This window comes from Symphalangus syndactylus, chromosome 3 (assembly GCF_028878055.3).
Source record: "Symphalangus syndactylus isolate Jambi chromosome 3, NHGRI_mSymSyn1-v2.1_pri, whole genome shotgun sequence".
Taxonomy (NCBI): Eukaryota; Metazoa; Chordata; class Mammalia; order Primates; family Hylobatidae; genus Symphalangus; species Symphalangus syndactylus.
In genome coordinates, this window is record NC_072425.2 from 79,554,109 (window position 1) to 79,579,304 (window position 25,196).

Here is a 25,196-nt window from a genome sequence, read left to right on the forward strand (position 1 = left end):
GATGAGCGGAGGTATATGGGAACTCTGTGCTTTCTGCTCAATATTTCTATATACCTAAAACTGCTCTGTACATCTATTAATATCCCAGCACTTTGAGAGGCTGAGGTGGACAGATCGCTTGAGCCCAGTAGTTTGAGACCAGCCTGGGCAACATAGTGAAAACCCATTTCTACAAAAAAAATACAAAAAGGCCATGCACAGTGGCCCACATCTGTAATCCCAGCACTTTGGGAGGCCGAGGCACGTGGATCACCTGAGGTCAGGAGTTCGAGACCAGCTTGGCCAACATGGTGAAACCCTGTCTCTACTAAAAATGCAAAACATTATCTGGGCGTGGTGGCACATGCCTGAAATCCCAACTACTCGGGAGGCTGAGGCAGGAGAATCATTTGAACCCAGCGGGTGGAGGTTGTGGTGAGCCAGGAACTGCACTGCATCCTGGGCAACAAGAGCGGAACTCCGTCTCAAAAAAAAAAAAATTAGTCAGGCATGGTGGCCCGCACCTATAGTCTCAGCTACTCAGGAGGCTGAAGTGGGAGAGTAGCTTGAGCTCGGAGACAGAGGTTGCAGTGGGCCAAGATAGTGCCACTGCACTCCAGCCTGGGCGGCAGAGGAAAATCCATCTCAAAAAATAAAATAAAATAAGATAAAAATAAGAAAAGTCTATTAATTAAAAAAAGTTATAGTACCTATCTATTCCTAATTCTTTAAACAGTCAAATGGGTATACACGTTTCAAAAAAGGATTCCTCATGAAAATGCAAGGTTGGTATAATAATCATTTTCATATTTTGGGTTGCATGTGTTTTCACGCGTTACATATGTATTTTGAATAGCTAGCTTCCTCCTCCAACTCCCATAAACCCTGCTGATCACAGATGTTACTCGTTTATGTTTTCTAGTATTTGTTCTATTTCACAACCTTATTCATAAAGCTATTTTTATGTACTTTTACTTCCCTTGGCAACTTTAGCGGCATACTTCTGAAGGGATAGTAAACCCTCTCCACTCCCCCTGCACTGCACTGCCCCACACGTCTTTTACTGAGTATGAAAAAAAAAAAAAAAGACCTTCAGAATAGTAGAAAATAGTAAAATGAGCATCATGTGCACGTATTATGCAGATTTAACAATTCTTCACTTATTACTATATCTGCTTTCTCTGCTTGTCTTGAGAAATTATTTTGAAAGTATTTCAATTAAACTACAAGCATACAATTGTAAATGTTTCTGTACATATCTTTTAAATATAAGAACAATGTCCTACATCGTCTAGCTATTATTCTTAAAGTAACGGTAATTTTCTTTAATATTCCTAATGTCCTGTCGATAGTCATGTTTCCCCAGTTGTTAATGTCTGTTTCAGGTGCTTTTTTCTCCAACCAGGATCGCATCAAGAACCACGCTTCGGCTGGGCGCGGTGGCTCAAGCCTGTAATCCCAGCACTTTGGGAGGCCGAGGCGGGCGGATCACGAGGTCAGGAGATCGAAACCATCCTGGCTAACACGGTGAAACCCTGTCTCTACTAAAAATACAAAAAATTAGCCCGGCGTGTTGGCGGGTGCCTGTAGTCCCAGCTACTCGGGAGGCTGAGGCAGGAGAATGGCGTGAACCCGGGAGGCGGAGCTTGCAGTGAGCCGAGATCGCGCCACTGCACTCCAGCCTGGGCGACACAGCGAGACTCCGTCTCAAAAAAAAAAAAAAAAAAACCACGCTTCGCAGTTTGTGGTCATGCTGACAACCTCCGTGAATTTGGGAAAACCCTGGGCTCCGAAGGTCCCTCCCAGCGGGTCAAAGCAGCAGAAAAAATTATAATACTTCCTTCGGACGCATGGGCTCACGGGAATTGTAGTTTTCAGTGTTAACGCGCCCACCGCGCAGCACTTTGGGAATGGGGCTTCGGCGCTCGCTCTGCGCATGTGTAAACCCAGCCCCACCTCCTGTCGTCCGCACTCCCCGGCCTGAAAGGGACACGGTGTCCGAGTCTTTAGATCTGCGCGGGAGCCGAGGCTGCGCACCTGGGGTGAGAGCGTTGGTGACAGGGCTCCGCGCGGCCCAGGAACCTGGGGACGGGCGGGCTTGTGTGCGGGGGCAGTAGCAGGCAGTCTCAGGAGTCCCCAGGATGGCCCTCCCCTCTCCTCCCCGGCCCAGTCCGCGGGCCCGGGCCGAGTCCTGTCCGCAGGTGTAGGGGCTGCCGGGCCCTGCGGGGTTGCGGGCGCGGGAAGAGGAATGTTCACGGATAAGGTTGACGGCGAACAGGAGGAGGTTACTAAGTAACTCGTGTTCCTATTCTGAGAATTAAATAAGTTGTCACCTGTAAAGCATTTTGTCAAGTGTCTGTAAATAGTCACCGCGTGAAGTGTAAGCTGCTCTCACAATTATGAGACACTTATTCTCATCGTTTGGTATTTCACCTAACCCTCACAACGACCCTCCTTGGTATAAACGTGCCATTTTAAAAAATGGACGAAAGTTCATGGGGATGGGTACCCCAGGGCACACACTAGTAGGTGAGAGAGGTGAGATGCAAATGCTGAGAGATGTGACTCCCTGTCCTGCTCTTTCTAATATGCTGTCTGCCTGAAACCCAGACTTGCCAGTACCTGCCTAAAGCCTTCAGAGCGCTTATGCAGAGTGGCCTGTCACCAGATCTGTGTAGATGATTGTGAAGTAAATGTGGACAGAATCTCACCGAGTGGTAATTACATTCTGCGATTTGTCAGGTCTCTACAGAACCTGATTCAGGCTGAGGCTCCTGAATCCTCTTGTACTGTTCCCTCTGCCTCCTCAAAGGCACAGATTGATATTCTAGGGCTGTGCTGTCCAACAGAAAGATAAGGCAAAACACAAATATAAATCAGAATTTTTGGCCAGGCGCGGTGGCTCACGCCTGTAATCCCAGCACTTTGGGAGGCCTAGGCCAGTGGATCACTTGAGGCCAGGAGTTCGAGACCAGCCTGGCCATCATGGCAAAAGCCCATCTCTACAAAAATACAAAAATTAGCCGGGCGTGGTGGTGCACTCGTGTAATCCCAACTACTTGGGAGGCTGAGGCATGAGAATCGCTTGAACCCAAGGCGGAGGCTGCAGGGAGCTGAGATTGCGCTGCTGTACTCCAGCCTGGGTGACAGAGTGAGACTCTGTCTCAATAAAGAAAAAAAAAAGAGTCTAGAATTTTTCGGTAGCTACAGTAAAGAGAAGAGGCACGCAAAGTCAGTTTTACTGCTTTATTTTACTTAACTCATTGCATCCTAAATATTCGACTTGTGGCACTGGCCAAACTTCAGATGTTCAATGGTTCCGTGTGGCTGATGGCTGCAGTGCTGGATCGCACATTTCTAGTGAATCTCGAGTCAGGTTTAGGGTATTAGGTGAAGGTTTCAATTGAGTTTGTTTCTCAGACCTAAGTCCCAGCCCCTCTGGGGCAAAGCAGCTCCTATGAGGCAGTAAAGAGGGAGTCCTAGGGACTACTGCCATAGAAGAACAGCCCATATGACGGAGACCTCTTCTAGAGCGTCAGAGCAGAGGCAGAAGATTCTAGAAAGGAGCAGGTCCTGATTGCTTCCCCAGAGGCAGTTCTTGATTCCCTATATAATATATGCATCAGATTTAGTGATGTCGCCACATCCAGAAGCCATCACAGACCGTGCGACTTTGCTGTAGACTAACTTGCAGAAGGCAATTCCCTGGGGTTGAGAGGGATGAGTGACTGTCACACTGAGTGGAAAAAGACACTTTACTGGAGGGCTGGTTAGGTCATGATATCCAGGGAAGACATAATCAGCTGTCCAGATCCCAAACAGCAGCCTATTTGCCTTTCTGCCTTCACTTCTTCCACATCCTGAGTCCCTCTCACACCGTGTTCATCACCACATGTGGCATTTAGAGTAATACTAATGTTCCCTCTTCCTGGTAGTAGAGGAAGAATTTCCTATATTGGAAGCCCAAAAATATTGGGCCTGAAATTCCTTGCATAAAACATCCCATCTTTATTTTTTCCATGGAAGCGCTAATTCTGGGTGTAAAGACAGTAAGAACTTGATTAATAAGTCAGCCTGAGTAGTTCTTTTTTTAAAAAAATTATTTTTAAATTTATTTATTTTTTATTTTTTTCTATTTTTAGTAGAGATAGGATTTTGCCATGTTGACCAGGCTTGTCTGGAACTCTTGGCCTCCAGCAGTTCACCCTCCTCGGCTTCCCAAATTGCTGGGATTACAGGCGTGATCCACCACACCCGGCTGAGTAGTTCTTTGACATTAGCTTTAATGAAGGTAAACAGCTTCATCTCTGTGTACCTGAACTTGCTTAATCCTTTGTTTTATTTTTACTTTTTTCTTAGTCAAAAGGGAACATAATTGTTAATAAATCAACATAATTATTAGTAAATCAACAAAAAACAGTATTACTTTACTCAGTGAAAATGTAAGTTTAAGCACACATAATCTGTCAGAGATGCACATATTCAGGTGTGGCTATCTTTGAGTGGTCCTTCAGGAGTCAAAGGGACATTCTGCATTGGGAATCCTTTTCTTCAGCTGAGCGCCTTATTTTTTTTTTAGGCACATGAATGGATTACATGCTCCTTGATTACAGCGGGGTTGTGTCGCAGTAAAACCATTATCAAGTCGAACCATCTCATGTCAGGGACCATCTCTGTAAGAACTGTGAGGTAGACCAGGTCTCTCATGACCCCATTGCTCTTTCCTCCTCCCCAGCTGAACCTCCACAGTTCTCTACACTCTTCCAGGAGCAGCAGAAAATGAACATGTCTCAGGTGAGTTCGGTTTTTAAAAACCAGTTTATTTTACGATAGGTTTTGTAAGGGTTTATGTGTCTGTACATTAACATGGAAAAGTAGAAATAGAAATGGATCAGACACATTCATAGAAGATGTAGAAATGCAGATGAATAGCAGAGCAAAATGGCATGTGGATAGATGCAGATCCTCCGATATACAAATTTACCAAATTAAGCTTCAGATTTATTTCTGAGGTTATTGACAGCCATGGTGGAGTGTCAGACAGATAATACTTAAAGGTTTACATTGATGAGCAAGATAAAGCAAACTGATTTATCATGGAATATAAACATAAAGATAACAAAATGTGTTTATTGTTCTTCAAGTAGATGACTTAGTTAATAAATTGCCAAATAACAGAATATTACTTCTTCAATAGAATTAGAAATTGTAATGCTAAATTGAACACATTCAGTACTATTTTTCAAGTACTCCAATGCGAGGGTTGAATTTAACATTTTTCTGATGAATCAACTGAATGTCTTTAAAATCACTCTCCATAAATATTTTGAGGACCCATGATACTCAGGTTGCTCAGCAGATGGTCCAAAATTCTGTTCTCTTTCAGGTATTTCCACACTTAGCATTTAACGTCAACTCTTCATGGGATGCCTTGATTTTTTCTTGCCACTTGCCTGGGACCTCCAGTGTCCCTACCCAGAGTATCATCAAATCCAGTGGATGTGGTCTCTTCCTTAACTTGCTTGGCTTTTCCGCAGCACTTGCCTCAATGTCTCACTCTGTCCTGGAACATTTCCGTTAGTGATACTTGCCCCTCACCGGTCCTTCCCCCGCTAATGTCTTCATGGAGCCACCTTCCTTGTCCTTTCACTCGGCTCAGCCTCAATTTCTGTCCTTGGCTCTTTAGTCTTCTCTGTTGTCTCCAGATGATTTTGTCTTCCCTTGTTTTTTTCTTTTTTTAAAACCGCTTTTTTGAGATTCAATTCGTGTATCTTACCATGTACTCATTTAAAGTGTAGAATTCAGTGATTTTTTTAGTATACTCTCAGATAATATGCTAATATCATCGCAGTCAATTTTAGAACATTTTTATTGCCTTAGAAAGAAGCTGTGTACACCGTAATTACCACTTGATTCCCTCTGAGCCCCAAACAACCACTAACCTACTGCCGTCTCCATAGTTTTGCTGAACCGCTCCCTCTGCTATTTCTTATAGGCACTCTTGCCTGTGATGAATTCTCTCTTGTTACCTGGGAAAATTACAGTTTCTCTATTTTTCCTGGATATAGAGGTTATTGGTTGACAGTCTTTGTTTCAGCACTTTGAATATGTCATCCCATTGCCCTCTGTCCTCCATAGTTTCTCATTAGAAATCAGCCTTTAATATGATGACTTGTTTCTCTGTTGCAGCTTTCCAATTGTCTCTTTGTCTTTTTAACACTCTGATTCTCATGTCCAGGTGTGGATTTCTCTTTTCTTTTTTCTTTTCTCTTTTTCTTTTCTTTTTTTTTTTTGAGACAGTCTCTCGCTCTGTCACCCAGGCTGGAGTGCAGTGGCATGATATCGGCTCACTGTAACCTCCACCTTCCAGGTTCAAGCAATCCTTGTGCCTCAGCCTTCTAAGTAGCTGGGATTACAGACATTCACCACCATGTCTGGCTAATTTTTGTATTTTTAGTAGAGATGGGGTTTTACCATGTTGGCCAGGCTGGTCTCGAAATCTCGGCCTCAAGTGATCTGCCTGCCTCCTAAAGTGCTGGGATTACAGGCGTGAGCCACTGTGCCCAGCCAGTGTGGATTTCTTTCTCCAAGTTTATCCTACTTAAAGTTTGTGAAGCATTTTGGGCATGTAGATGTATCATTTATTTCAGATTTGTGGGGTTTTTTGGCCATTGCTACTTCTGATATTGTTTTAGACCCTTTCTGTCTCTATTCTGTTAGTCTATTTGGCGTGTGTTGATAAGCTTGGTGCTGTCCAACAGTTCGTTTCTTGTGATTTTCCTTCTGTTTCTCACTGCATGATCTCAGTGGGCATGTTGTCCAGTCGCTTCATTCTTCTACCCATTCAGACCTGCTGTGAACAGGTGTCTTTGGTAAAATGTTTGTTTTAGTTTTGTACTTTTCAACTTTAGAGTTTCTATTTGGTCCCTTTTTATAGTTTCTGTCTATTTATATCCTTTATCTGGTGAGATACTATTCTAATACTTTCCTTTGGTCCTTACATATCATTTCCTTTAAGTCTTTGACCATATGTAACATCGTTGATTTAAAGTCATCGTCTGTTTACGTCCAATGCCTGCTTCCTCATGAACAGTTTCTGTTGATTGTACTTTTTTCCTGCATATGGGTCTTACTTGGTTGTTTCTTTTCTTGTTTTGCATTTTTTTGGTTGAAAACTATACATTTTAAATAAAATAAGGTGGCAACTCTAGAAAACTTTCTCAATTTGCAGGGGTTGTTGTTGAAATTTGTCTAGTGACTTTTTAATTGATTCAGTAGAGCCTGTGTGTATTGTCACGTGTGGCCGCAGAAGTCTGCAGAAATTTTCTTAAACGCCTGAAACCTTAAGTAAGGCTCTCAGTCTTTGCCAAAGAGCCTCATGAGTGCTGGGGCATTCCTTCAACAGACATCCAGGCAATTTATAACCCCATGTTAACCTTCACTTCCTTCACTTCCAGTTCACCCCAAACCCTAGGGTCACCCAGGGTGATAGCTTAGGACCTTCTCACATCTTCCAGAGCATAATCACAGCCCTGGGCATATGCTCAGCTCTATGCATGTAGGTGACCTAGAGTCTCTAGAATCTATAGGAGCTTTTCAAAAGCTTTATGAACATCCCATTCTCCAGTTTTTCCTTTCTAAAAAGCTTTTCAATTAGGCTGTTACTTATGTCAGGTGTTGTACACCGCCTCAGGTAGCTGCTAAGTTAAACAATTGCCTTTGAATGTTTTTGGCAAATGCCTTCAAGAATAAGGCTTTTCACACTGGGGAACTCTGACTTAATTCAAACAATCAGCCTTGCAAGTCAGCTCTTCCAGGGAACCACAGACTAGGTCAGATAATGAGGGTTTTCTGGGAATGAGCCTTTGGCCAACCTGTGACCCAGTCTGCCTCATCCAGTGGATACCAGGCTGCTGGATTCTCCTGTTGTTTCAGATGTTTCTCAAAGCTAATGCCGAGTGGGAGTGAGAGGGATGGAAATAGGGCAGGTTGAAATGACACAAGATCATTGTTCTTACTGTGATGCAGCTGTTTTTCTCATATCAATGTTCCGCAGATTGCTGTGAGCCTTTAGTAGCTTCTAGAGTTCTGAAAAAGTTGATTCTGCAGTTTTTGCCGGTTTCTCATTGCTTTTATGGAAGAAGGAATTTTCTTGGATCTTCAGTATCTTCACTGCCATCACTTGCTAATTTGAATTTGAAGTCTTCTTGTGGAAACTTTCTCTTTTCTCAATTTCTAAGACCCTGCCCCCTCCTGATTCTATTGTTATTTTTTGGAAAACATCTCTGGCTCTGTGGCCTATACTTTTTCTGCTTTGTGGTTCCTCAGGTGTTGTTTTTGGTTCTTTTCTTTCTTCAATCCCTATGTGCTCAAGGAGCTGTCTGTCTCTGCTAACTTTACTCACCACCTAAATTACTAGTGACTCCTAAATGCTTATCTTCATCTCCATCTTACCTTCTGTGCTCTAAATTCATGTGTATCCTGGTTGAAGGAACAGTTCTAGCTACGTATCAACATGAACAGAACTCTCACTGAATCTTCTAACACATGTTTTCTTCTTTCCCAAATACCAGTTTTGGCACCACCAAGCAGCTGCTTATTTTGAAATGTACGTTACATTATTTTTCACTCTAGTCATCATCCTGTGCAATAGCTCAAAAACTATTCCTCTTATGTAACTGAAACTCTGTACCCTTGGACCAGTGTTTCACCATTCCTCACCCCTCACCCCCAGCCTCTGGTAACCACCATTCTACTCTCTACATCTGTGAGTTTGAACTTTTTAGATTCCACATATAAGTGAGATATAATTTGAAATATTTGTCTTTCTGTCAATTAAAAACAAAATTTTTTTAAAAGGAGCTTCTCATACAGCTAGATGAGTAGCTGCACAGGAAAGTATTGTATTAAATGGGTGTTGCTTCTCTTCCGTGATTTTATCCCTATTCTTACATCTATTGCTGTGACCTCAGTGTAGGAAGTGTTCTTTTATGCCAGTCTCTTTGGTTACAACTATTGTAGCTGTTCTCTGCTCTTCACCTGCTCTACCCTTATATATTTCTATACATTTATTTATGCATAAGTTTGGTGAGGGTATCTCCAGACTTCACATATATCTCTTCCTTAGCCGCCAGAATTTACAGTGATGATGTCCAGGGAGGGTGTGAATGTCCTAGAGACTACCCCAGATAATTTGCGGAGATGTGGAAGGAGGAAGGAGGTGGTTGGAAGGAAGTTGTTTTACACTGAATTTTTTTGTCTTACAAAAACCTAGAATTCATAAATATATAGAGAAATTATGGCAAGTTAAAAAATGTTTTAATTGAGTTACATATGTTAAGACAATTTTGGGTCTAAAATAGGCCTTTATAACCATTCATTTTAGTAGTAGCTCTCAAAGATATTTTCTGTGTCACCCAATTCTGAGCCCTTGAACAAACCGTTGTTAAATTTGTTGTGATAAATGTTACAGGCATCAGTGTCATTCCAGGACGTGACTGTGGAATTCACCCAGGAGGAGTGGCAGCACCTGGGCCCTGTCGAGAGGACCCTGTACAGAGATGTGATGCTGGAGAACTACAGCCACCTCGTCTCAGTGGGTGAGCACAGCTTACCATGGGGCTCTCTCGAGAATATATGTCCCTTTTTAGAAAGTATCAAAACACATGGACCCTTTATAGAGATTAAAGGGCTTTGGATTAAAAGGTCTGAAGTAGTTGAAACCTTTACAGAAACAAAAGCAGCATATCATTACTTTCCCATTAAAAATTTCAAATGAGCATCCTCAGTTAATATGCCATATCTTTTTTTACCTTTGGAAACCCAAAAGCCTGTGAATCTGATCCATGTATACCCTCAATTATTTTGTTTATAGGATATTGCATTACGAAACCCAAGGTGATCTCCAAGTTGGAGCAAGGAGCGGAGCCATGGTCCTTAGATGATGAATTCCTGAACCAGAGGTACCCAGGTGAGTGGGCGTTAACAGAAGGAGCCCCCTGGGGGTATGTAGACTTTAGAGGGAGAGCACCTTTGAAAATTTTTTTGAAACAGCTTTATTGAGATATAATTCACATGCCTACAATTCACTCCTTTAAAGTGTACAGGTCAGTGACTTCAAGCAACCACAGATCAAAACTATTCAGGGAAGAAATATTGCACTTTCATTCAACATGTATAGACATTTTTTTCCTGTAACTATTCCCTGAACGATACAATGTAACAACTATGTACATGGCATTTACATTGTATTAGGTAGCATAATTAATATGGTGATGATTTAAAGTGTACAAAAGGATGTGCATAGGTTATATGCAAATACTATGCCATTTTGTATCAAGGACTTGGGCATTTGTGGATTTTGGTATTTAAGAGAATCCTGGAACCAATTCTCCATGGATACCAGGGGATGACTGTATATGCAGACATCACCACAGTTAATTTTCATCACCTCAAAGAAACTGTACCCTTTAGTTATCACTCTCCCATCCTCCCTGCCCTCTGCAGCCCTAGATAACCACAGTCTACTTCTGTCTCTATAGATATGCCTATTTTGGACATTTTATATAAATTGAATCATATATAATATGTGGTCTTTTGTGATTGGTTTATTTTGCCTAGCATAATGTTTACGACTGATATAAAATACATGTTTCATTCTTTTTATGGCCAAATAGTGTCCCATTGTATGGATATACCACCTGTTTGTCCATTTATCAGTCAGTAGATATTTGGGATTCCACCTACAAATAATGCTAATATAAACATTTATTTACAGGTTTCTGCATGGACAATTGTTTTTATTTATCTTGTGTATATTCCTAGGAGTGAAACTGCTGGGTCATATGGTATCTGTGTCTTTATCTGTCTGAGGAACCACCAGACTGTTTGTCTAAATGCAGCATTTTTCCATTCCTAACAACAGCATATGGGGGTTTTGATTTCTCCACATCCTCACCAATACTTGTTATTATTTGACTTTTTTATTCTAGCCACCCCAGTGGATGTGAAGTGATATCTCACTGTGGTTTTGATGTACATTCCTGTATTAGTCAGCTAGGGCTATCATAATAAAATACCATAGGCTGGGTAGCTTAAACAACAGAAATTCTCATGATTCTGGAGGCTGGGAGTCCAAGATGAAAGTACTAATAAGTCGGTTTCTGGTGAAGCGTCTCTTCCTGGCTTGAAGACAGCCACTTTCTTGCTGTGTGTTCATGTGGCCTTTCCTCTGTGCACATGCAGTGGGAGAGAGAGAATACTCTGGTGTCTTTTCCTCTTCTTATAAAGATATCGGTACTACTGGATTAGGGTCCTTCCCTGTGACCTCATTTTTACCCTTTTTGCCTCCTTGAAGGCCTTGTCTGCAAATACAGTTACACTGGGGGTTAGGGCTTCAAGATAAGAATTTGGGAAGGACACAAATAAGTCCTTAACAATTTCCCTGGTCACTAATGATATCAGACATCTTTTTATACGCCTATTAGCCTTTGTACGAATAAATGATTCCAGAAATCTTAAAAAGTTATAGTTTTCAATGTCATTTTTAGAATAAAAAAGTAAAACCATCTTATTAGAAGTGAAGCACAATTAAGGTTTTTGTTTGAAGCCATACCAACAAATAGCATCACATAAAGATTGACATAATTTAGATCAAGGATGTTGCTGAGTCACTAAATGTAAATTACTGGATCATATTGATTGTCTAAAAAGGATATCCCTAAATAAGTAACATAGATCATTATAAAAGATCAGTAAAGTTGGGCAGGGCATGGTGGCTCACGCCTGTAATCCCAGCACTTTGGGAGGCCAAGGCGGACGGATCACGAGGTCAGGAGATCGAGACCATCCTGGCTAACACGGTGAAACCCCGTCTCTACTAAAAATACAAACAATTAGCTGGGTGCGGTGGCAGGCACCTGTAGTCGCAGCTACTCGGGAGGCTGAGGCAGGAGAATGGCGTGAACCCGGGAGGCAGATCTTGCAGTGAGCTGAGATAGCGCCACTGCACTCCAGCCTGGGCGAAAGAGCGAGACTCCATCTCAAAAAAAAAAAAAAAAAAAAAGATCAGTAAAGTAGTTGAGTCAATAAAGATAAAATAATGTAGGTTTCGTGTTCTATATCATGCAGATTTGAATTCAGGCAAGAAATTCATTAAAGTAGGAAAAGCTCTCATTCAAGAGCACAGGGAAATGAAAACCTTTAAGGATTTGAATGACTGCACCAAATAATATAATATCAATGTTTCCAAAACATAAAATAATGGAGTTCTAAGAACTTAAAACTCACTAGAATTATGACATCATAATATGTCTCATCTGATTAAACAGTAGGTACAATGGACATTAAATAAATATGCCGAGAGAGGGTATAAATTACATTTGTATTAAAGTGAACCATACATTTGTGTATATGTATGCTAATGCAAAAAACAAAACTTTCATGTTTTAATGGAATAATGATAAAATAGAGTATACTATTAGTCTAAAGAGAAAACCTCAATAAATCCAACAAATTAGAATAAACACAAACAGTATTCTCTGAAACTAGTTTGGTAAATCTAGAAATTAATAACAAAATGAAAAAAATCCACTTGAAAAAATTCTAAAGTATCCCTTTTAAACAATATACAAAATAGTATAATGCAATTTTGGATTTGATTTCCGTAATGAAATAATTGTAACTGCAATTTAGAAACCATCAGATATAGCTAAAGTAGTGGACAGAAGGAATTTCGTAGTCTCATTAATAAATTAAGCAAGAACAGCATCAAAAATACAATAGTACAAACAGAAGAATTTAAAAGTAAAATTAGAAATTAATAAAATGGAAAACAAATGGAATGTTTCTTACAAGAAAAATAAAATGAATTAAACTTCAGCTAACCCTATCAAAGATAAAAGAGAGGAAACACCTATATAATAATTTCAAGTCAAGATACATTTGTAAAGAGGTAACGCTATACCAAACACAATCTCATTCATAAAAACAAGTGATACAGGAGGATTTGCTGCTCTACCAGATATTGAGGCTTTACGTAAAGTGCTGTGTAGCTAAGTAGCATGGAGCTGGGGGGTGGGATGATTTAGTAAATTAGTGAAACAGAGTAGAAAGTTCAAGAAAAAAACATGAAGCCAGGAGTGGTGGTTCATGCCTGTAATCCTATCACTTTGGGAGGCCAAGGCAGGTGGATCACAAGGTCAGGAGATGGAGACCCATCTCTACTGAAAATACAAAAAAATCAGCCAGGCGTGGTGGTAGGTGCCTGTAGTCCCAGCTACTTGGGAGGCTGAGGCAGGAGAATGACGTGAACCCGGGAGGCAGAGCTTGCAGTGAGCCGAGATTGCACCACTGCACTCCAGCCTGGGCGACAGAGCAAGACCCCGTCTAAAAAAAAGAAAAAAGAAAAAACTTATACTTGATAGACATCTTAGATAGATGACACTGGAGAACAATGAGGAAAGGATCTTGAGGTATCCATGTAGATCAAAACAAAACAAAAAGTCAAATTCAGTTGGCTTAAGACCTAATTATCAAAGCAAAAGTAGAAATATTCTAGAAGATCATATAGAATAGGTTAATGACTGTTCTTAGGGAAGGATTTAATAAAATACAGAATGCATTACCCAGGGGAAGGATGGAGTAAATGTATTCCTTTCTACTCTACCCACTATGTGCAGCTAAATATCTGCATATAAAGGCATGCCTCAGAGATACTGCAGTTTCTGTTCCAGACCACTACAATGAAGCAAATTTCACAATAAAGCAAGTTACACCCAATGTTTGTTTCCTAGGGCTTACAAAAGTTATGTTTACACTACAGTCTTTTAGATGTGCAATAACATGTCTAAAAAACAAGTATGCATGCCTTAATTAAAATATTTGTTTGCTAAAAACTGCTGAGTCATACACAAAATGAGCACTTGCTATTGGAAAAATGGCGCCAACAGACTTGCCCAACTCAGGGTTGCCACAAACCTTCAGTTTGTAAAAAAATGCAATATCTAGCCAGGCACAGTGGTTCACACTTGTCATCTCAGAACTTTGGGAGGCCGAGACAGGCAGATCACTTGAGGCCAGGAGTTTGAGACCAGCCTAGCCAACATGGCAAACCCTGCCTCCACTAAAAATACAAAAATATTAGCCAATCATGGTGACTTGTGCCTGTAATCCCCACTGCTTGGGAGGCTGAGGCACGAAAATTGCTTGAACCTGGGAGGTGGAGGTTATGGTGAGCCAAGATCACACTACTGAAGGATGGAAAGAAGAATGAAGATGCACTAGGGGTCTTGGCACCTGACAAAATACAAGGTGGTTAGTGTCATCAGAGTCCTTGTGGGGCTCCTGATCTTTCACCCATGCCCAGGGTTAATGTAGAAGCCTCAGCTGGGCACGATGGCGCACACCTGTAATCCCAGCATTTTGGGAGGCCGAGGTGGGCGGATCACCTGAGTTCAGGAATTCGAGACCAGCCTGACCAACGTTGCAAAACCCCGTCTCTACTAAAAGTACAAAAATTAGCCAGGCGTGGTGGCGGGTGCCTGTAATCCCAGCTACTCAGGAGGCTGAGGCAGGAGAATCGCTTGAACCCGGGAGGCAGAGGTTGCAGTGAGCCGAGATTGTGCCACTCCATTCCAGCCTGGGTGACGAGAGAGACTGTCTCAAAAAGAAGGAAAAAAAAAAAAGTAGAAGCCTCCTCTTCCACCCCCAGGGCATCAGATCAGTGGGGAGCTGGACTTCCATCCCCACGTAGCAGGCTGCACCTCACTCCCACTAGTGTAACTTCAGAGGAGGCTCACTAAAACTGAATATTAATTTTGATAAAGTCCAACTTACTAATTTTCTTTTACAGAACCTGCTTTTGTTGTTCTATCTAGAAACTTTGAAACTCAAAGTAACAGATTTAGGAATCCTATTTTCTTCTAGAAGTTTTACAGCTTCAGTTTTTACACTTAGTTGATAATCCATTTTGTGTTAAATTCTATAGAAAGTTTGAGTTATGTGTCAAGCTTAATGTTTTTGGAACAGGGAGTCCAGTTATTCCAGCATCACTTTTTGAAAATACTGTTACTTCTCCACTGAATAGCATTGCCACCTTTCTTAGAAAACAGATGGCTGTACATTCGTGGGTCTATTTTTGTAGTTTCTATTCCTTTTCATTCATCTACATGTCTTTCCTTATGCCGATACCACATTAACTTGATTACTCTAGCTTATTAAGTTTTGAAGTCAAGTACTTCTCCAGTTTTCATCTTCTGTATAAATTTTTAAATGAGGCTCATAATCTTTACAAAGGAAACATGTTGGCATTTAAACTGGAGTGGCATTGAATCTGTAGCGCTTAGGAGAATTGACATCTTAACAATATACAGTCTTCCAATCCATACACAAAATATCCCTACTGATTTATTCACTATTTCTTTGATTTCTTTCATCAATGTATTTTAGTTTTTAAAACATAGATAACAAGGCTTTTTTAATTTTTGTTTTTAATTTCGTTTTGGTACTGTGATAAATATTGTTTCTGTGATTTAAAATTCCAATTCTTCATTGTGTGTTTATAGGCATAGATTTGTATATTGGCCTTAGATTCTGCCCTTGCTAAAAACACTTATTAGTTCAAGGAACTTTTTTGATTTTAAATTATTTTCTGTGTAAATTTACTTTGTATCTTTGTCTTTTTATTCTTGCCTTTTTGCACTGGCTGGTCCTTCCAGTGCAATCTTGTGTGAAGGTACTGGTAGTGGGCATCTTTGTCTTTTTCCTGATCTTAGAGGGAACACATTCAGTCTCTCTTGAGTATAATGTTAGTTATAGGCTGTTTATAGATTACTTTTATTAAATTAATGAATGGATTTTGAATTTTGTTAAAATTTTTGGCATTGATGTATTGTGTGATTTTAGTTCTTCAGACTACTGATAGGAGATTACATTGACCTAAAATGCAGCATAAAAACTGTAGTTTTCATAGTATTGCAGTGTAGTGACTGTTTGGCATTTTTGAGGTAAATTTCACTGATATATTATCTATGTTTATATATTTTGGTGTACTTTTTGGGACATTTTTGCATTTATGTTATGGGAGATATTGGTCTGAAAGTTTCTTTTCTTGAATAGTATTTGCCTAATCTTGCTATGAGGATGAGGCAGGCCTTATAAAATGATTTGGGAAATATTCCATCTTTTTTATTTTCTAGAAGACATTGTGTAGGATTGGTATTATTTCTTCCTTGGATGTTTGGTAAAATTCACTATTAAAACCATTTGGTCCAGAAGTTGTTATTTGGAACTGCACACACACACACACACACACAGACACAGACACACACACACACACATAGAGATAGATTTCATTACATTCTTAAACCTTATTTGCATATGCAAACATAGTTAAAATTTGAGTAAATTAGACATTCAGTTAACATATCCTCCATCATAATGAAGTAAGTTAATATGTTATGTTGTCATAGATATCCTTTTTACTAACAGCACCTTTAGAAAAAAATGTCTTTTAGATTATTCTGCCATTATGTTTTAACATTTGACATAGAATATATTCTCTGTGATTACAATACACATTCACCTGCCCCTTCTTTCCACTTAGATTGTCCAAATAAAGTTAGTTTGCTTTTATAGTTAAAAAAAAGAAAGATTAGGATGCTCTTACAAAACGACATCAGAGCTAGCTACTTCACTTTTCACCATGTAAGGATATAACAAGAAGTGAGTAGTCTGTAACCCAGAAGAGGTCTTCACAAGAACACAGTCATGTTGGCACCCTAATCTCAGACTTCCAGTCTCCTGCACTGGGAAAAACAAATGTTTATTCTTTAAGCCATTTAGTCTATGGTAATTTGTTGTAGTAGCCCGAACTAAGACAGAGTTATTGTTAGTGTTGTTTTATTATCTCATGAATGTCTGTTAGTAGTTAGTCCTCTCTTGAATTTTTGGTATTGATAATTTGTGTCTTCTCTTTTTTTCTCTCTGATGGTTTTTATCATTAAAAAAACTTTTTAAAAAATTAAGCTTTTGGTTTGACTTTTTTGTCATTCTACTTTCTTTCAATTTAATGTCCTGTCTTTATCTAGTTTCCTAAGGGGGAAACAAGCATCTGACTGGAGATCTTTCTTTTCAAATACAATTTTTTTTTTTTAAAGACAGAGTCTCACTCTGTCACCCAGGCTGGAGTGCCATGGCGCAGTCTCAGCTCACTGCAACCTCCACCGCCCGAGTTCAAGCAATTATCCTGCCCCAGCCTCCTGAGTAGCTGGGATTAACAGGTGTGCACCACCATGCTCGGCTAACTTTTGTGTTTTTAGTAGAGAAGGGGTTTCACCATGTTGGTCAGGCTGGTCTCAAACTCCTGACCTTGTGAACCACACGCCTCAGCCTCTCAAAGTGTAATCTCAAAGATTACAGGCGTGAGCCACCGCGCCTGGCCAAAAAAATTTAAGCCCCAAATTTATCTCTGTGTACTGCCTTAGCTGCATCCACAAATTTCTGTATTCTTATGTTGTTTTGTTTACATTCATTTCAAAATAATCTCATTTGAGAATTCTTCTTTCACTCATGGGTTAATTAGGAATGTATAACTTACAGTTCTTTTGTATTTCTCCAGATAAATTTGTGTTTACTGATTTCTGGTATAATTTCTCTGTGGTCCAAGATCATCCTCTGTATAATTTATTTCTTCTATATTTGTGAAGGTTTGTCTTACAGTCTAGAATATAGTCTGTTTTGATGATTGTTCCATGTGCATTTGAGAAGAATGTGAATTCAGCTGTTGAATGCATTGTGTCTTCAGGTTTGAAGCCATGGTTATCGCAAGTGCTACTTTATCTTATCTCTTCTGCGTGAGTATTGGGCCTACTGTGTATTCCTGCCTCTGCTCTTCCTTCTGTGCTTCTTTTTTTCTTCTTTCCTTCCCATAGCTGCTATCAGTTCCTGTCAATGCCCTAAAACAACTTATTATATTCTTGCCCTTGCAGATTAAGACATTTGTTCCATAAATTAGATAATAATTTGGTTCTAGGCAGAATTTTGGTAGTGGCTGCGGTGACCATCTCCTAGCATATCCTAAGAATGGAACTTTCTCAGCATTCTTCATGGCTCATGGAAGAAAACATATAAGAGCATGCAGATCCTGTGTATCTACGGCAGGGAACATTAGCTCCCTGCTCAGCCTCCATGGAACCACAGGAGTGTATCATTTTGGTTTGGCCTGAGCATGAGAAAACATCAAAAGTGTTTACTATTCTGTTAGAACACCATTTTCTCAGACCTCTGGCTGGAAGGAGCAGGCTTTTCTTTGTGCTCTTTTTGTCTGTGCCTGTCAGTGCAGGATTGTAGGTTTCTTCAGCACCCAGTCTAGGATATAGAATAGCCTTAGAATTCCCCACTGTGTCATTTCTTAAGTCTGGAAGTCCACTTTCTTTCCATTTTATAGTCTTTGTATATTTGTATATTTGTTAATTTTTTTGTGTTGTTTTGTTTTTTCTCTAGGGATTTTTAATTGTAAGAGGAAAGATGTGGGAGGAAAGGGATTACTACTCCACCTTGACTGGCCCTGGAAATCCTGTTTTATAAACAGCATGGATGAGGAGAGAATCTGTCTGTGTGGATGAATTAATATTTGGAAACATGACCAGAAACAATAGAATAAAATACATAACAAAACATGGGCTGGGCACAGTGGCTCATGCCTGTAATCCCAGCACTTTGAGAGGTCAAGGCAGGAGGATCGCTTGAGCTCAGGAGTTTAAGATCAGCCTGGGCAATGTAGCAAGTCCCTGTCTCCACTAAATATAAAAGAAATTAACAGGACGTGGTGGCATATCCCTATAGTCCCACTAGTAGGGAGGCTGAAGTGGGAGGAGCACTTGAGCATAGGAGTTCAAGTCTGCAGTGAGCTATGATCACGCTGCTGCACTCCATCCTGGGTGACAGAGCAATACCCTATCTCAAAAACCAAAACCAAAATCAAAATATGAGTATAAGTTCTCCATGAGAAATGTAAGATTTATAGTATATTTTCAATTTTTCTCATTTTAGGATATTTTAAAGTTGATCACATCAAAGGGATCCGGGAAAAACAAGAAAAACCTCTGTGGCAAGAAATATTCATCAATGACGCTAACAAAACATTGAGTAAGGAAGGACAGAAAGTTTTAGAAAAACCATTTAATCTGGAAATAGCTCCAGAGTTTTCAGAAAAAATACTCTGTAAATGTGACTCACATAGAATGAATTTGCCAATTGCTTCTGAATTAATTATAAGTGAAACAAAATATTCAAGAAAGAAGACTGAATACATGAATGTGTGTGAGAAATTGCAGCTTGATATTAAGCATGAGAAAGCTCATGCTGGAGAGAAATCTTACGAACATGGTGAAAATGCGAAAGCTTTCAGTTGTAAGAAAGATCAGCATTGGAAATTTCAAACTTTGGAGGAATCTTTTGGATGTGATGGATGTGGACAAGGTTTACGTGATAAGACAATTTGTATTACACCTGAGAGTTTTCTAACAGGAGAAAAGTCCTGTAAGGATGATGAATTTAGAAAAAACTTTGATAAAACCACTTTATTCAACCACACGAGAACTGACACAAGGGGGAAATGCTCTGATCTTAATGAATATGGGACATCCTGTGACAAAACCACTGCCATTGAATACAATAAAGTTCACATGGCTATGACACACTATGAGTGTAATGAAAGGGGGATTAATTTCAGTAGGAAGTCACCCCTCACTCAATCTCAGAGAACTATTACAGGATGGAGTGCTTTTGAAAGCAATAAATGTGAAGAAAATTTTAGCCAGAGCTCAGCCCATATAGTACATCAGAAAACACAAACTGGAGATAAATTTGGTGAACATAATGAATGTACAAATGCCCTCTACCAGAAATTAGACTTTACAGCACATCAGAGAATTCACACAGAAGATAAATTCTACCTTTCTGATGAGCAGGGGAAATGCAGAAAATCCTTTTACCGGAAAGCACACCTCATTCAGCATCAGAGGCCCCACTCAGGAGAGAAACCTTACCAATATGAGGAATGTGCAAAATCCTTTTGTGCAAGTTCACATCCCATTCAGCATCCTGGAACTTATGTGGGATTCAAACTTTATGAATGTAGTGAATGTGGGAAAGCTTTCTGTCAGAATTCAAACCTCAGCAAACATCTGAGAATTCACACAAAAGAGAAACCTTGTGATAACAATGGCTGTGTGAGATCTTACAAGTCACCCCTCATAGGACACCAGAAAACAGATGCAGAGATGGAACTCTGTGGTGGCAGTGAATATGGGAAGACATCACATCTCAAAGGACATCAGAGAATTCTCGTGGGGGAGAAATCCTATGAATGTATTGAATGTGGGAAAACTTTCTCCAAGACATCACATCTCAGAGCACATCAGAGAATTCACACAGGTGAAAAACCCTATGAATGTGTTGAATGTGAGAAAACTTTCTCTCACAAGACACACCTCAATGTACATCAGAGAGTTCACACAGGGGAGAAACCCTATGAATGTAATGACTGTGGGAAATCTTTTACCTATAACTCAGCCCTGAGAGCACATCAAAGAATTCATACAGGTGAGAAGCCCTATGAATGCAGTCACTGTGAGAAAACTTTTGCCCATAATTCAGCCCTCAGAGCACATCATAGAATTCACACAGGGGAGAAACCTTATGAATGTAATGAATGTGGAAGGTCTTTTGCCCATATTTCTGTTCTCAAGGCACATCAAAGAATTCACACAGGGGAGAAACCCTATGAATGTAGTGAATGTGGGAGATCTTTCACCTACAATTCAGCTCTGAGAGCACATCAGAGAATTCACACAGGTAGAAAACCCTATGAATGTAGTGACTGTGAGAAAACTTTTGCCCATAATTCAGCCCTCAAAATACATCAGAGAATTCACACGGGGGAGAAACCCTATGAATGTAATGAATGTGAGAAAACGTTTGCCCATAATTCAGCCCTTAGAGCACATCAGAACATCCACACAGGGGAGAAACTCTATGAATGTAGTGAATGTGGAAAAACTTTTTTCCAGAAGACACGCCTCAGTACACATCAGAGAATTCACACAGGGGAGAAACCCTATGAATGTAGCAAGTGTGGGAAAACTTTCTCCCAGAAGTCATACCTCACTGGACATGAGAGGATTCACACAGGGGAAAAACCGTATGAATGTAACATATGTGGGAAAACTTTTGTCTATAAGGCAGCCCTCATAGTGCATCAAAGAATTCACACAGGGGAGAAACCTTATGAATGTAACAAATGTGGGAAAACTTTCTCCCAAAGAACACACCTCTGTGCACATCAGAGAATTCATACTGGGGAAAAACCTTATGAGTGTCATGAATGTGGGAAAATGTTTGCTGATAATTCAGCCCTCAGGGCACATCACAGAATTCACACAGGGGAGAAACCCTATGAATGTAATGAATGTGGGAAGACTTTCTCCAAGATGTCACATCTCAGAGCACATCTTAGAACTCGCTCAGGGGAGAAACCCTATGAATGTAGTGAATGTGGGAAAACCTTCTCTGAGAAGTCATATGTTAGTGCACATCAGAGAGTTCATACAGGGGAGAAACCCTACGAATGTAATGTATGTGGGAAGCCATTTGCCCATAATTCAACCCTCAGAGTACATCAAAGAATTCACACAGGGGAGAAATCCTATGAATGTAATGATTGTGGGAAAACGTTCTCCCAGAAATCACACCTTAGTGCACACCAGAGAATTCACACAGGGGAGAAACCCTATGAGTGTAATGAATGCGGGAAAGCTTTTGCCCAAAATTCAACTCTCAGAGTACACCAGAGAATTCACACAGGGGAGAAACCCTATGAATGTGATGAATGTGGGAAAACTTTTGTCCGTAAGGCAGCTCTTAGGGTACATCACACCCGAATGCATACCAGAGAGAAAACCCTAGCATGTAATGTATTTGGGAAGTCCTGAGGGAATGCATACCTTACCACGTTTAACACGTAGTGCAGAAACTCATGTGACGTAGGCTAAGAACTTGTTTCCCTTATCCATTTCCTTTTCCATTAGGCTCATAGCTTGTCGAAAAATCCCAATATGCCATTTATTCAGGTGAGGCTGACCATGGGATGTGGTGCTAATGATATATATTAGATTTACTCTTGGCCCTTAAAAAAAAAACCACCTCAAGTCTTCCTGGTTCATAAGATGGATTGGAGGTTATTTCTGCAGCAAACTTGGGTCCTGTGTGTTGAAAACCATAGAGCACAAGGTCAAGGAAGCTAGAGTCTGAAAAACGAACAGAATTCACTTCCAGGTCTTCACTAGGGTTTTGTTTTTGTTGCTTTAAAGCAAGAGTTAAGTTTATAGTCTGTTAAGCTCTTACAAATTTGGCTTATTAGTTAAATGGACATAGTTTAGCTTAAACTTTCTGTTAGAGTGAGATGAAACTCTATGAGTATAATCAGTTTTAGAAAAACTGTAATCAGTTTATTGTGCATTAGAGATGTCACATGAAGAAGAAAACTTGTCAACATCCAGGATGATCAGGAGCCTTCATTAAAACAGAAGTTTTAGGGAAAACCACAAAAGCCTTCATTAAGTGAATTGCATTAAACATCAATTATAATAAAATTTCATATTTTGAATAAATGACATTTTTCTTAGGTAATTTTTTCTGAGGAAATATGTCAGTTTTAGAATTGGAGATAAAATATTCACCTAGAACTGATGTACCAAGCTTTTGTTTTGTAATATCAAACATTTTATAGAACATATATAAGAAAATATTTACCCATAGAAAAACTCACTGCAGAATGTGAAGTTAAAAATGGAATAATTTGAATTCTGTGGCGAATATGAATAAATGTGAATAGTCTGAGCTCTGTGGAAGATCTTTTAGTCTGTATATAAACGTTATAACTCACTGGTGAGTTCTAGTGGGCGCCAACAGCCAAACCTGCACTGGGCATGTCCACTTCCTTTTCTGAGTGACTGTGTCCTCTGTTGGCTTCCCTCGGTGCTGTTAGATTTTGGGCTGCCTGCTATGTCTGGACATTAGTCTTGTCCTAAAACTAGTCTTGCCTGTTCTTCTAGGACCTTGGAGATAGCTGAGATTTCCCCAGTCACCTTGTGTGTTTGTGTGTTTGGAGGGGGTGTCAGGGAGGACAGGGTGATTCTTACATACTTTTTGCTTGCCTTTATTTTTATTTTATCCCACTCCACTTACTCATTTTGCACAGGATGATTATAAAGCAAGTGGTCTCCTCTCCTCCGTTGTATGCGTATAGCCTCAGCATCCTGTTTGGAATATCTTCCTCCAACATCATGATGCCTCCTCACACTGCATCACAAACCGGTGGTATTTCTACCAAACTAAGACAGCAGGTTTTGGAATTGGAATGAAAAGGGCTACTTTGTTCCAGAAGTACAGTCCTGGTATGAGAAAGCAGACTCACTTTTGGTAAAACAATAGGGTGTGGCATAATATTAGCCAAGAAAGCATTTAGTTAATGTGCCATCATTTTAGCCTACAGTTTGATGAGCGCAGAAAAGAAAGTAGACAAAATCATTTTTAAAACCTAGACCAGTAACAGTTTTTCCCAGCCCTGAGCATCTTGCTTTCTGTGAGTTTAATCTGATTGGTTGAGCATGAGGACAATAAATCAGTTGACCCGAGAAGAATGTCTCTAATTCCCATCCCTTGTTATAGTGTGGGCAAGGATAGTGTGAGGGAGAATGATGGCATCTTTAGAATTAGAAGACAGGTATTTCCTTGACACTGTTGTTAACAGTTAATTGAGTAGCATCACTGCAAAGATGAGCCATGAAAGAAGAGCCCACCTTCGGACGAGGACCATCTCAGCACCTCCAGGGCTGGCACATCAGACACTGAGGGGCTACTTCGGGCAGCTCATGAGGAAAAAGGCAGGGATGATGAGTTGGTGTGGGACTGGCCCTGGCACTGCTTAGCTTCCTCAGGTACTTACCGCCCCTCGCAGAAAGGTGCCATCTGTTATGGAAATATGTTTCCTTCTTTTTTATTCTTAGTCTCTGATAGCATGATGCTACTTGAGCTTACTGCACAGTGCCCAAGGGAATTGAGGGTCAAAAAGCATGCCTTTCTGCATGCTTAATTTTCAGAAAAGTATAGATGAGTACTCTTTTAAAAAAATTATTTGAGAATGTATTTACAGAAAAATTACAATGATAGTTTGTATATATTCCTCACCCAGTTTCCCCTAAGGTTAGCATATTACTATGGTATGTTTTTGTAACTAAGAAACATAACATTATTAACTAGACACTTATTTTCAGATTTCACTAGTTTTTCCCTATTGTGCTTTTCTACTTCATGATCATGTTTGGGCTCAGAAAAGGATACGCTAAAGTGAAGGCCTCAGAAGCTACGTTTTCTCTGTCAGTTATGGACAGGTAACTCCCTAGGCAGTGAAGCAAGTGACACCTTGAGAAATGGCCACAAGGCCTAAAACTACAGAACTGCCACATTACAAAAAAATGTGGTACTTTAACAGTGGCAATTAAACAAGAGTCAATTGCTAAGGAAGGCTCACAAGCCCCAAAATGACAGTGCTTAAATATCTACCATTTATTAAGGGAAAGGGTACAACATAGCAATACCATTAAAGTCAGTATTTACATCACAGCCAAAGGCTGCCTCACAGCAAGGGGTCTGGGTAAGGGCCATGCACGAACTCCATTTTTCCTTGTGCAAGTGTTGTATGGACACAATTTCACTATCACATAAGGATTCAACGTGTACACAAAACACATCAGAAACCCCAAAATGGATTCTCTGCTGGTGTCTCTTATACCCTGCTGGACACATAGGCATATTCTTGCTAGGCAACAAGCCCCAACAGCAGAGGACTCTGAAGGTTCCAATGAGACCAGGCATAAATCATCAGTCTCACTGTTAATGGTAAACACTGCTGACGCACTGTTAAAATCTGCTTCCAAATATCTTGGACTCATGGATGAAAAGCAGCACTATTAATCAGTATGTTTTATTCCTTGACCAATGATCAGTGATATGCAAACACTTCAGTTCACACTAATTCCAGGTCTGCTAGGCTTACATTTTACAGCAGTCCACTCCACCCCCATAATTTTTGGTCAGAGCCTTTTACAGCAAAACAATCACTCTTAGTTTGACAAAATCATTTGGCTTTCAACAGC

At 40.1% G+C, this 25,196-nt stretch overlaps 1 protein-coding gene across 7 annotated transcripts; it reads left to right on the top strand.

The window, feature by feature from the left end:
* The first annotated feature begins 1,909 nt into the window (after nucleotides 1-1,909).
* On the top strand, nucleotides 1,910-22,878 carry LOC129479363 (zinc finger protein 658). Of its 7 annotated transcripts, XM_063637025.1 has the most exons (6): nucleotides 1,925-2,021; nucleotides 4,559-4,773; nucleotides 9,470-9,578; nucleotides 9,854-9,949; nucleotides 10,757-17,831; nucleotides 19,030-22,878. In XM_063637025.1, exon 6 carries the CDS (start codon nucleotides 19,221-19,223, stop codon nucleotides 21,969-21,971), a length of 2,751 nt encoding a protein of 916 aa, XP_063493095.1. In that variant the 5' UTR covers nucleotides 1,925-2,021; nucleotides 4,559-4,773; nucleotides 9,470-9,578; nucleotides 9,854-9,949; nucleotides 10,757-17,831; nucleotides 19,030-19,220; the 3' UTR covers nucleotides 21,972-22,878. The 7 variants fall into 7 exon arrangements, with proteins under 7 accessions (XP_055128339.1, XP_055128338.1, XP_055128341.1 ...); XM_055272364.2 differs by lacking the exon at nucleotides 10,757-17,831 and having other exon boundaries at nucleotides 1,910-2,021; nucleotides 9,452-9,578; XM_055272363.2 differs by lacking the exon at nucleotides 10,757-17,831 and having other exon boundaries at nucleotides 1,910-2,021; nucleotides 4,715-4,773; nucleotides 9,452-9,578.
* The last annotated feature ends 2,318 nt before the right edge of the window (nucleotides 22,879-25,196 follow it).

What these genes read in the sequence shown, in the direction of transcription:
- LOC129479363 (XM_055272364.2), top strand. An exon ending in CAGCCACCTCGTCTCAGTGG is followed by an intron (nt 9,579 to 9,853) that starts GTGAGCACAGCT and finishes TTTTGTTTATAG; the next exon opens with GATATTGCATTACGAAACCC. An exon ending in CCTGAACCAGAGGTACCCAG is followed by an intron (nt 9,950 to 19,029) that starts GTGAGTGGGCGT and finishes TTCTCATTTTAG; the next exon opens with GATATTTTAAAGTTGATCAC.